The sequence below is a fragment of the Melospiza georgiana genome, chromosome 3, assembly GCF_028018845.1.
Source record: "Melospiza georgiana isolate bMelGeo1 chromosome 3, bMelGeo1.pri, whole genome shotgun sequence".
In the NCBI taxonomy this organism is placed as follows: Eukaryota; Metazoa; Chordata; class Aves; order Passeriformes; family Passerellidae; genus Melospiza; species Melospiza georgiana.
This window is the reverse complement of record NC_080432.1, coordinates 104,072,663-104,086,122: the sequence shown is the minus strand read 5'-3', so window position 1 is coordinate 104,086,122 and position 13,460 is coordinate 104,072,663. Positions and strand designations below refer to the sequence as shown.

The 13,460-nt window shown below is 41.2% G+C and overlaps 1 protein-coding gene across 2 annotated transcripts in view; it reads right to left on the bottom strand.

Annotated features, from left to right (window-relative positions):
- Nucleotides 1–13,460, bottom strand: part of ME1 (malic enzyme 1) — a 154,925-nt gene that overhangs the window by 7,070 nt on the left and 134,395 nt on the right. For both annotated transcript variants that reach the window (XM_058020521.1, XM_058020522.1), the window contains exons 10-11: nucleotides 4,640–4,745; nucleotides 1,664–1,806 (exon numbers count right to left, since the gene is read on the bottom strand). In XM_058020521.1, coding sequence (XP_057876504.1) covers nucleotides 1,664–1,806; nucleotides 4,640–4,745 — 249 coding nt within the window. The remainder of the gene's footprint in view (nucleotides 1–1,663; nucleotides 1,807–4,639; nucleotides 4,746–13,460) is intronic.

Genomic DNA, 13,460 nt, shown 5'->3' with positions numbered 1-13,460 from the left:
GGGAAGTACAGAGTTGTAAAACCCTAAGTGGGCAATACTGCTACGGTAGCAACAGGTGGACTTTTTTCCCAATAACAAAGCACCCAAAAATGATACTAAGGCAACTAAATGTTGTGCTTTTGGATGGGGTGATTTCTGAGGAGCTGTGGGGAGGCACAACTCTCTTTTCTTCCCAATCCCCTTCTTCAGGCCCTTGAACCCACTCCACAGCTCAACAGAATGACCAAGGTGCAGGTCCTGTCCCAGGAACAACATCCCATAGAGCAACAGCACAAGTCAGTGTGGAACCTCCTCTGCCAGGACCTTGGGGGTCCCTGCTACTGATAAAGCATTAGCATGTTTCCCAGCAGGTTTCTGGGTAATGCCAGGCAGGACTGTGGCTGGCAGAGCCCAGGTACCATGCCCAGACTGGTGCAGGCAGGCAGTAGGGAAGAGCCAGCCTGCTTGAGGGAATTAAGGGAATTCAGCTATATGGGGACAGGTTACACCAGAACACTTGTCCTGAGGACATGAGATCTGCTCTAACTCAGTTTAGGGTGCAGTTCATGTGGGAGTGGCACTGCACAGGGCTGGTGCCTGCAGCCCAAAGGCCCCTGGCTCCTGCTCTCTGGGCAGGGAGCACCCTCAATTTTAAGCACTGAATTTAGGTGGAGAAGAAAAGCCAGCCTTTATTTATGCTAGCACTGCTAAAGTGATAAATATCACTGTTAAATACTTCAGAGGCACTTTGTATCAGAAATATCTCTGTTTTAGAGAACTGGAAACTGAAATGCACTATAGTGCATTTTAAAATAGGCCACTGCTGCTATTCAGCTCTTCAGAAGAATATTCTGTTTTGTTTGGTGTCATGCTCTATAATCTTGGCCTGCTTATTGTATGTTTTGGTGACAAATCAAATACTTCAGAGTGTCTTTTGCACTTGTGGTTACCCACTACAACCAACCCTTCATGTAGATTGCTTCCCTGGCTCCTGCACTATGCTGTAATTACATCCGTGCTGTGGAGAATGGACATGCTAAATTTGTCCTTTAAACACTGAGAAACTGTCGTTTAAAATGCCCTGTATCTGAAAAGAAATCTAAATACACCCACTATGAAACGCAGATACATTTTAAATTCTAGGCTGAATTACAGGATAATGTGTTTATCAGTACTTCTATGATAAATAAGCAAGCAGAGTTCTCTTAATTTTTACCTACATTTATGTAACAGAAAACTTTGTAAGAAGAATCAATTACCCCAGTTCTTAATACAGAATGATTTTAAAGATTCTGTTTCATGTATTGAAATATTTTCTTACCCAAAAGAGTATTTATGAAATCTCAAATCAAAAGCATGCCACTGTGTGTATATATTACACAAATGGTACAGTTCATAATGCTTTAGTGATTGATGGTGACTGATGCTTTGGTTATAAAAGATTATGAGTGTTGCCTACACCAATAAAAGCTATGAAATGTTTTTATAAGAGTGCAAGCATGCAGTGAACTCAATGAAATTGTCTTGATAAAATCTGAAAAATCTTTTAAATTATTTAAATCATTTTATCTATGTACAGAGACATGATTAATACCTGCTGCTCCACCCTCTGTCCTCCTCCTTTTTAAAATTTAATTTCAGACTTTTCATGACTTATACTGGAAAGATGTTAATCTTTGCTTACCTCTGTGTATTTGTAGCACTGCTCAGCAGTACATTCTGCTTTGCTGGTGGGATTGCTGAGAGCAAAAATTATAGGATGTTTGTTTAGAGCAGCCATATCCTTAAGAATTTGTGGAGTAAAAGCACCACCAATTGCAGCAACTCCTAAAGAAGAAAAATACACATATAGCAAGTAGACAAATTAAATTAGTTCAAGGTAAGACAAGCATGTCACTTGTAAAAGAACAAAGCTCCTTTCTCTCTTTCTCCCTCTTTAAAATGGAGTTCAGCCTTTTTCCTAACATGTAGTTGGAATAAAGTTTTGTATAAAAGACTTTGCAATAGTGAAACTTCAGCACTGTTCCTAGCATAAGCCACAACCTATTTTCCCCTGCATGATCTGGTGAATTCCTCCTTTCCCTTTTCTCAGGTCCTTTGTGTAAGATAAAAATGTTATCACCTAACCTGCAGCTAGGTCCAGTATGGACTAGACAGATGCAGCTCTGGGCCCTAAAGTTCTGTGCAACAGACTGGGGAGTTTCTCCCAAATCCAGTGTGTCAGATTTCAGATTTTTCTGACATGATGAGTAAAGTCTCTGCCTTCTACATCTGAGCTGAGCTGAAAAATAATAGTTTTGAGTCTAGGTGTTCCCTGACAGCAACAATTTCTTTAATACATCCCTTTTCATTGCACTGTAGATGCTTTTCTATTCCCTGTACTGTCCACACTTATAAATGCTATTCATAGGAACTGAATGCCACTCTGGCAGGATGAAATCATCTAACTTAGGTTGCACTCTGCTGCATTGCAGACTTGCAGCCAGAACTTAGATCCTGGACCTCAGACAATTCACAAACAAAGAGGGGGGTGTGTGATGTTTTTGAGATGCCAAGGACTCCCATATTTCTGAATAATCTACAAGAGCTGGGAATTCAAGGATATCCACACCTTCAGTGAAAATAAACAGATAAACAGAGTAAAAATACATTATTTTACTGGAGGCCTCTCTCACCTGGCTTGGAGAGAAGGTAGCCTCCTTTGTCCTCACAGACCCCAGTGTCTGACACCCCATTCTGCACTCCACACAGCATCTGAGTTTCAAAATCAGGGAAAACAGCTTGTTTTCCCTCTCCTGGGGAGTGGAAATGGATTAAAACCCAGGCTGGGAGAGGAAAGCCTGGAACTTGAGCCTTTCTCAGGTCAGTACTGTAACATCTCATCACTGATGCTCCAATGAGCATCTTGACAGTGCCCAGTCTGAAAGGACAGCTTGGGATTTGCCTGAGGAGAACATCAGGTCCTTGGGGGGAGATGAAAGGGGCCCTCACTGCACAGAGTTGGCTCTAAGATTGTGCTTCAGGACAAACATTTCTTTAAGGCATCTCAGAGTATTTTCTGACTGATTCTACATGGAGCATGGTATCATCTGTTACACACTATTATTTTTTGCAATTCTTAGCTCTCTATACTTGACCTTCTATGAACGGACAGGGATGCTCAGATGCAAAAGCTCTGACAGACCAGCTGAGCCACTCTGTGTTTGATGAACAGTTGTATAAGAGCCTGTTATACACCTCAGTTTCTGGCTAAATCTTCAGCTGCCAAGTGTTTAATGTCTGCTAAAACTGCTTCTGGACAGCCAGCTGCACGAATGACAACTATCTTCAGATTTAAGGTAAAACAAAATGCTTATGGCTATTTTTTTAAATTGCAGTTTCTTAAACTGGGTCTATCTAACTTAAGGCTTTTCCTTGAGCCATTGCAGGCAATGAAATGTGTATAAGGATTTGCTCAGACAGAGCTAAGTAAAACAGTGGGAGGAGGGCTATCAATGTATTTCCCCATGACTCCTGGTACTCCCGGGAACATACTGAATGTCTAGTCACTCAAACCAAAAATCCCCAATATTAGGTTCTATTGCTGTTTCTGATGGAAGAGACTTCATTATACAGAACTGATAAGAGAAAATGACCTTGAGGGAGAGTCCCATAGCTTTATACATAAAAATTACACACAGTAAAACCCATATTTCATGGCAGCAAATCTTCCCTAAGCATCCACACACCTTTATCTGCATAAATATTCATTCATTCTACTCTTCTAGAGTTTCAATGGGCTCTTCTGTCCCTCTAGCTTTTTCAGCCTTGCAGTATACTAAGTAAATTCTCTGGACCACTTGGTCTCCTCTTCCAGTCATATCTTCATGTAGCACAGGAAAAGAATTCATTTACCTCACTGATGACCACTGGTAAAAGCAGATTTTACTGAACAAGGACCATGTGGTGTAGGCATAGTCAAAAAGGTAGCTGTTAAAATGTAGGACAGTTATCACTGTGGCATTTCAGTTTTCTAGTATCTGATGAATGAGTTTAGTAGCCAGATAGATTAATCTTCAAGTCTCACATATTTAAAAAAAAACAAGAGTACTTGCAGTTCACTCCTGAAACTGTCACTGAAATACAATAACCAAACTATAGAGAGCTGAACAATTAATTATTGAGATCACAGTCCTTCAGCTTTTACAAAAGAAAAGGTCTTGTAAAATCTACATTTTGGTCTGCAAAAAGGACTGCTGGCTAAGGACCTAAATGTGAGCAAAAACAAGACTCAGATACAGCACCCTTGTATTTGCGTAGCCTTACATGAGCTTAGCTCAGTTTTCTCATTCTAAGTTGGAGGTTATTTGTATTACACCTTCCACATTACACAAGAAATAATTTAGGAAGGTGGTAAGGTCCTCTATCAGATGTTTAAAGCCAGTCAGATTCCCCTGTAAAATGGATGGCTCAGAATGAAAGCAGTGTTACATGCTTGGATAGTTACTATTTGTTCAGTTGCTTAATAGAGTCCATTATGCACCCAGTGTTTTCTGAAAACACACAAAGGTAAACTGTTCAGAGGAACTTGATCTTCTCTTCAGACAAAGCCACATCCCCCCCCCCCCCCTTTTTTTTTTAACAAAGAAGAAGGTCATTGCCTTAAAGTCAAAGAAATTACCTATTAGTACGGACGGTTTTATATCTTTAACAATATCTTCTAGATTTTTCATTTCACGATGTTCGTGGGCAAAACGCTGTTTCTCATGTGTTAATGAGGCACGGCCCTGAATACAGAACAACAAGAAAAATCATTTTAAGTTTAATGGAACCTAATATCCTGTTTATATATCTGGTTTAACACATTCTATTTTCATTTCTATTTTTGCATCTATCATATCAAATGAAGTTGCACCGTGTACAGCTAATATGCTTAGAATAATTTAAGAATAAACTGCTTGTCTAAGCAGTCAATAAATTCAGTAATTGTACTTTAAATCAAAAAGAGCTGTAGAATACCACAGTATTAACATCTAATTGAGCAATTATACGAGATTTGTAACTTAGCAAAATAAAAATAGTTTCTCCTAGCTTCTTTAGCTTTGCTCTTGCCCGAAAGTATGAAGACTATATGGTGTGAGTATTCAGACTATAGTGGAGCCTACATTTTTCTTCACATCTTTCATATTTAATTCATTCATTATTAAGGATGGAATATAAAAATAATTCCAACCAGATGTCTGGTGCACTGTTTCTGCATTAGTAAAATTGACTCAGCTGTGAAAAAACTTTTGCCCTGATCTCTACTGGAAACTTCCACCCACCCATGCCCAACAAGGTTTCCAAACAGAATATGACAGATGCAGGAGAAAGGGCTTTAGAATATCACTGACAGTGACTTGGGCTGCAAAGTGGGTTTGAATCAGTGTAATGTGGAGTGCAGGGTGAGAATGGGCCAGAGTTTGTGAAAATGCTGTTAGTTGTCTAAATAGGCAGAGCTTTGTCTGTACACAGACATCTGAAAATGTCAGCAGAAAAGTTTGAAATGAGCACACTGCTGCCCCTTGTTTTAGTCTCAAACCTGCAGAAAATATCACTGCAAAGGCACTTTTCAAACACAAGTCTACAAGGTGGTTCCAGCCCTTCAAACATCTTTCAATTTCAGACAGAAAGATGCAGAATAAACACAGAAGTACATGAGGAAAATTGAATGCTGAATATAATTTTGACCAAATAGCCAGAACAGATATGTATCATCTCCCCAGCCACACCTTTTACAACCGATAAAATGAAAGTTTCCTTAATCTCAGCAAGATTATTAAGGCTAAATGGAAGTACTGGAACAGAATTCATTCCACGATTCCACCAAAATCTATAAATTTGAAAATTTTGGTTCAATTTAGGCCTGCATACACCATCAGACATAAGCCCCAGTTAGCTTTTCTAACAAAACTGAGAAAGCTGATGCTTCACTTCAGACCACAGTTCTGCAGTGTGGCAGCATGTGGCCGTGCCAGACCCATCCCCAAAGCTCCTCTGCTGGTCCTGGCTCAGCACGGCCAGAGCGGCTGGGCAGAAGGAGAGGCTGTTTCTCATTTCCATCTGCAGGGAAAAGTGCTTCCATCCCAAGGGGGCCACAGGGAGCTGACATGTGGTCAGGGCTGACTGAGCTGCTCTGCCCCACAGCGTGCCAGCTCCTTTTGGCTCACCCATGATTACAGGGCATTTCCAGAGATCTCTCTTTTCTCTACACATTTTGATGTCTGGATGGGCTTATGCAGGTCTTAAGTGTTCTCCTAGAGTGATCAGCACAGAAATACTGAGATAAGGGCACTTGATTTCCTTTGTGGATAAAATGTGGAATTGTCAGCCCTGAGGGAATGCTGCAGTATTAATCATTTTTGGCATGTTCATGCCTGAATCATTCCACCACGGTATGCATTTTGCATCCTGCCATTTCCCAGCATCCCAGCAGATGTCCCCACAGTCTGCACACACACTTTAGACACATCTCATTTTAAAGCAGGAATTTTCCTTAACTTTTTCAAGGGAAAAATAAGAAGCTTTCATTTTAGTCAGCAAAGAAGAAACCCCAACGTTTATGACTTCCAGACCAAGAGCTTGTTGCTAGGATTAACTCAAAATACTTTAATAAAAGCCACTTCTCATTCTAATCTGCTGATTGGTTGGAATTTAAATGCTTGGTGGCAGATTTGCTGGGGAGCCAGGAGTGAGTGCCCTAGGCCACCATCCAGTCCCAGGCTGCTTCTGGAGATGGTTCCTTAATGGTTCATCCTGTTGCTGCTGAGGAGGCCAGTTTTGCATCTGACCTTAAAACACAACTTCTAGGAGACTGCCTTGAGCTACCAAGAAAAAAACATCACCTGCAAGGGCTGTGACCAGCTCACTCTTCAGGCAGTGGCAGGATGCAGATCCTCCAGGATCTGCAAATCTGGACAGATTGCTCAGGAAAGGTCACCTTGATTTTTTCTGCAGCAGGTAACAGATTTTTTCTGTCAGCCAAGAGATCCGGCTGACACCTTAGCGGATACAAATCTTGCTATTCTTTCATTTTCAATTTCAGTCAAAACAAACAACCAAAATCCTTCATGAAGCAGACGTTCTTTTTTATACAGTTTTACACCTGACTGGCTTTTGAGTAGGTGTTAAAACACTTACTGATGAAACACCAGGGATTCAAAGCCCTGACATTGACAATGAGCTCTCATTTAATTGGCTACAAAGGAGTGCTCAAACAGTAAGGATGCAATGTTTTTCAGGCTGCTAGGTAGAGAGACCAGTGCTAGACAGATGGGTCAGCTCAGGTCAGATTGCCTTACCCTAATTTCTATCTGCTCTTAATTTCACACATGATACTCTACTATTCTAAAAAAAATATACTCAAACAAACAAGCAAAAAACCTCAATGCAAGTAAAAACCCAACCAATTTTAAATTTACTTATTTATTCAGCTTTGGTCTGAATTAGTTTGATCCCATTAGTCAGCATAGATCATGTCTCCAAGTAAATATTTTTCCAGCATATTAACTAAGAATGAAATATTAAATTATGTGGCTTAGCAAAAATAACAACAGCTATGTGCATAGACATTTTTGCTTGGAAAATGCTTATAAAAGAAATTATATGGTTGGGTTGTTTTTTTGGTTTTTTTAGTATCCATATTTTAAAATAAATGAGACTCATAGAATGGTTTGGGTTGGAAGAGACCTTAAAGATCATCTCCTTCCACCCAGCCTGCTGTAGGCACAGACACCTTCTGCTAGTCCAGGTTGCTCAAAGCCCCATCCAACCCAGCCTTGAACACTTCCAGGCATGGGGAATCCACAATTTCTCTGGGCAACCTGTTCCAGTGTGTCACCACCTTCACTATAAAAAAATTTATTCATCATTTCTAATATGAATTGACCCTCTTTCAATTTAAAGATGAAATCTCTTGTCCTATTAGTCCCTGCCCTTGTAAGAAGTCCCTTTCCAGCTTTCTTACAGGCCCCTTTAGGTAATGGAAAACCAATAGAAGTCTCCTGGGGCCTTCTGTCCTCAATCCCGTGTCTCAGCCTTTCCTCATAGGAGAGGTGTCAGAAATGTATCTTCACTGTTAATTCAGTGATCCCAAAGGAGCTACATAACACTTCCCTAAGCTCTACATCCAAGATATCAAGACCAGCTAGTTGATTACATAACTTCAGTAGTTTAGAGGCCAGTCCTTGAGACAGTATTTTTTTCTCCACAAAGTGATAAATTCTTAAGTTCTGCTCTCCACCAAGCAGAAAGGCAGCAGCAGGACCATGACTAGCTTTCCTTTGTGCCCTGCCAACAGGACAAGCAAGAAGGAATAAACAATTCAGTTGTGTGTATCTTCCTAAAAATAAGGGGCTGCCAATCCATTTGGTACAAGCTTCCAGACATTCATCCCTGAATGCCTATAGCTGGAATAAGAAATCACAGAGCTTTTGTCAGCCAGCAGAAAGAAGAGGATGGAGCCAAAATGCAGATGTCTTAATTCTGGATTTGTGTGGTTTGCTGTCTTGTCTCCTTCCTGACAGTGGAGTGGTGTGAAGTGGCTGGACCTGTCAGTGCTGAGCTGCTCTGACTAAAACATCTTCCAGAAGCACAGAGCACGTCTCCTGACATGTCCATTTCCAGCCCTGGCTTAGTCAGCTTTTGAACTGTGGCAGCTGGGAAATGAGCAGTAAAGGATCAACACAAAGCAGCATAAATCAGAAATTGCTCTGGTCTGCCTGCATCTCCATAATCCTAAAACACTAACATGGCACAGAGCTTACTGGTATTTCCTTTCTTCTCCTAATGGGAAAAAGGAAAAATGTAATATACACAATATTTTGAAGAGTTTCAATGGGCTCTGAGGGTTCTGTGTATGAAGCTCTGAGTCTTTTAAGTAGAAACAGCATCTTCAGTCACATTCAGATATGTCTTCTAAGTCCACTGTCTTGCTCTTTCAGCATCATTAACAATTCATTCAGTCAATGAAAAGGGCTCAGGAAAACCAGCAGTTTAGAGACCTTTGCAGTACACCAAACCTCTGTACAGTCTCACTGTTTCACTGAAGCGCCTCAATGCTCACCACATAGGGAGAGATTTTTGGACAGACTTTTTTCCAGGAGCTGCTACCAAAGGATGTTATTGCACTGTTGTTCGAATAGCTGAACAAAGACTCCTCCAGGCCAGGCATCAGCTGCCTTAAGATGAATTATGTTTTCTATAATGTATGGCATATGTAGATGTACATAAAGATACATGCCTCACTCCTGCATCAAGGGACACTACCCAAATCCAAACAGAAAGTCTTTCACACTGAAATCCACAGATGAGCCAAGAGATTTAATGTGATACCTGTGCAGCTATTTAGAGGGGAGGACACAAACTCACAAACACTTTCAATAGAAAGAGGAAGGCAAAGTGAGAAAAAGAGGTCTTATATTCTTGCTTTTATTTCCCAAATGTATTCATCATCCCAAGAAATAAAAAAGCACCTAGATTATTTCCTTATAATTTAAAATGTTATATAATCTTATAATGTTTTTCTTATCTTTTCTAGAATAAGTAATTTTCTGGGGGCATTTTAATAAGTTTGCTTGAATTGGAAAGAAAAACCAAACAGAAAATAAAAACAGCCAACAAAAAACCCTACTAAAAACTAATGTGCCACGAAGAAAATCATAGTATCTTTAATGGATAATCAGACTGCATGAATAAACTACACAATATACTTCACTAGAATACTGAAGGTTGAGAATATTAATAACACTCTCAAAGATTAATAATTCTTAAGTCCAAAAACTTAAAATCAAAATTCCAGAAATTACTTTTTAATGGAAAAGTATTGCGTCTATCAGAGTATCATTCTGTACCAAGAAACCTTTGGGTTATTTTGTATTTGAACAAAAGAGAACAAAGCAGCCTGAAAACAGATATATTAGAAGTCACTGTGGTATCTGAGACGGAAAGTAATATGAACTAAATTCTTTATTAGCAAATGAATTACAAAGGTGGACTGTGTTAAATCAACAGATGAAGTACAGAGATAAAGAAACAATGGCAGCATTCTCTGATTGTGGCATTATGTATGAAAGATGTTGGCAATCCTAAAATATCTCTACTCCTTAATGGGTCAGAGTGGTTGGTACTGTATTTTATTATTACAAAACACAGTCACATGAACACCAGGACCTTTCAATTCAAGGAGCAAAAGGAAGTAACAGGACTCAGTAGCGAATAGTTCTATGAAGAAATTGTTTGTATTTTGGATTTAAAATGAAAACAGTTCATAGGGAGCAGTTTCAGGAGGGTTCTGAAGTTTTTACTTTAAGGGTCTGATCAACAGGGATCAGGTTTCAAGCAAATGTACATCACAGTTTTCACAGAAAGTTACTCTTATCATCACATTATAGCCAAATTGAGGCTCAGATAACAAACAAAAATGACCCATCAATAAAACCCTGAGAATTTTCATAGAAAACAGCTGTAAAAACAGGAGGCCAGACTTCACGGCAGACATCTATATGGGAAATTAGAAAATGGGAGGCAAACCTCACAAATGCCACCGATGTGCAGCCTAATGGCACGGCCTGTCAGAGCTGGTTCTGCCGCAGGAGCCGGGGCTGCGGAGCAGAGCAGCTCTGTGCCCGCCAGGCCAGAGAGGCAGGGCTGAGAGCTGCCCCTGCCATCAGTGCCAGGCAGGGCTGCAAGGTGCCCAGAGCTGCTCTCACCATCAGTGCTGGGCAGGGCTGCGAGCTGCCCCTGCCATCAGTGCTGGGCAGGGCTGCAAGGTGCCCAGAGCTGCCCCTGCCATCAGTGCTGGGCAGGGCTGCGAGCTGCCCAGAGCTGCCCCTGCCATCAGTGCCAGGCAGGGCTGCAAGCTGCTCAGAGCTGCTCTCACCATCAGTGCTGGGCAGGGCTGCGAGCTGCCCAGAGCTGCCCCTGCCATCAGTGCCGGGCAGGGCTGCGAGCTGCCCAGAGCTGCCCCTGCCATCAGTGCCGGGCAGGGCTGCGAGCTGCCCAGAGCTGCTCTCACCATCAGTGCTGGGCAGAGCTGCAAGCTGCCCAGAGCTGCTCTCACCATCAGTGCTGGGCAGGGCTGCGAGCTGCCCAGAGCTGCCCCTGCCATCAGTGCTGGGCAGGGCTGTGAGCTGCCCAGAGCTGCTCTCACCATCAGTGCCAGGCAGGGCTGCAAGCTGCCCAGAGCTGCTCTCACCATCAGTGCTGGGCAGGGCTGTGAGCTGCCCAGAGCTGCTCTCACCATCAGCTGGGAGGCAGCTGTGAAGGAGCAGAGCAGAGCCCTCTGACGACTGCGCCGTCCCACATTCGAGGCACTGCTGGCTCTCGGCCCGTCTCACAACCAGGGCAGCACAAATCTATTTATATAAACACTTGCCTCCGTTTCACTGTGTCAACTGTGGCTTATTTAAACAAGACCTCAGAGATCAGTACACAGATAAATTCGTAAAATAATTTGAGGTTCTTAAATACTGAAGACATGAGAACCACAAAAGACATGAGAACTGTAGACCAGGAAGCAAAGCAGTCCATTAGTAACTTGAGTATTTCCAACTCCAAATGTTTTAAATGTTTTGGTTTCACTTGCATTTTTCCTGTGAATTCCCTGCTGCAGAGTTTAAATACAAACAAACAAAAAAGCAATTGTGAAAAAAAAATGTAGTTAGGAGTCATAGGAGAAGGTAGTAAAGCACCTCCCTTTTGGGAGATGGTCTCTATGTGGCTTTTTTATCTGTTTCATCACAAGTAAATCCCTGGTCTAAAGGCTGTTGAGAACTCCAGGCAGAGAGACCTTCATGGGGAGGCCCCAGAATCATGAAAGGGATGGCACAGGAGGGGCACAGAGAGTGGGCTGAGAGGGGACAGGCCAGACTGCCACAGCCAGAACTGCAGGACAGCAGCAGGTACAAGTCAAAAAATGCAAAATAAAAAGGGTGGAGGCATGGATATTGACTCACTGGGCAGGGGTTGATTGAAGTCCAAGGACCTGCAGGTGACAGGCACCCTGTGCCACCTCATTTAGGAACCAAAAACAAATACATGCAAGTCCTCCCAAAACCCCATACTGAGATTCTATAAAGTGACAGTGCCTCCTGGTCAGGCCCATCCTCTAACACCTAAAGGTGAAGAAAATACATTAAAACTAAACCAGGCAACTTGGGCACACAACTAATAAACAGTTTGTTGCCAATTGTGTGAAAAAGACACAAGATTTTGAGGAGACAACGTCACAACAGTTGGCAGTACAACATACAATTATGGTTAAGAAACACAATTCTGGTGTTGATGTTAAAACTCATTGTTAGAAAAGTAGGGCTGTTTTAGTCCTATAAAATTTATAAAGTATCCTTTCCATGTAAGTAAGCACACATGGTTAATCGGTTAACAGGCAGGAGAAAATTTATAAAGACATTTATTTCAAGAAGATAAGATCTGAGAACCAGAGCAAATCACAAATCCACAGAAAAGCAGAAAATGGAGCAAATCAATAATTATTTTCAGTAACAGAGCATGAGCAAAAGAAATAATAAACTGCTAAAATTAGGTCCTCATCTCACCAGTACATGTAATGCACACGGAGTCAAAGAGTTACGTGCCAACAAGGGCAACAGGCTTTGGTGGTGTCTCTTTTAGAGAAACACCCCACCAATCACCCTTTTGCCTTGTCCTCACTTGTTTTCATGTATTACTCACTGAGCAGGAGTAATGCCACGAGCATTCAGAGAGAAATTAATGTTTCCTTTTTGCAAAACTTGTACTTGATATAGAACATGACGAATGCGAGATTTAAGTGCACAGATTAATTCCCCAGGCATCAGAAAAACTGAGGAAGCAAACAAGGATTGCTTTGCTGGGATGGTACATGAGTAAAATAAGGCAGAAACTGCTTTGAGTGATTGTGGCTCCTTGGAGATACTCAAGGCATTGCATCTTTGCTAAAATGTAAATGATTTTTTTGGCTGAAAGAGTCCCAGCCAGTTGCAGTCAGCCATAAAAGAACTTATCAAGAACAGAAGTGTCAGAATAATTGACTGTTGATAAAAAGAAAGCTAGAAATAATTAAAAGCTAGCAGAACTGGCAGACAGTGGTTTATAAAAGTTAAAAACATTATCAAATTCATCTAGTATTGAAATTGAAACTTTTTAAAAGAATGATTACTGATAATTTTTTTTTTAAATCAGTAACAGACAGTCTGGATGGGATTCAGTTCAATGTTATGATATTTCATTGGGAGCTCTGAAAATTCTTTCACTTGTTATATGAGTCTGGCACTGAAATTCTGGTATTATTCCAAATGTCTCCCTTTCTCTTCCATCATTCTCTAAGCAAAGACTGAACCAAGTATGTACCCAGCTTTGACCAAACCATGAACTTTAATCAGGGTCATATCCAATGCCAGTTAATTGGTTGTGAGAATCTTTTGCAAATAAAATTGCCAGAAATAATGAAATGGGGGAAAGAGGAT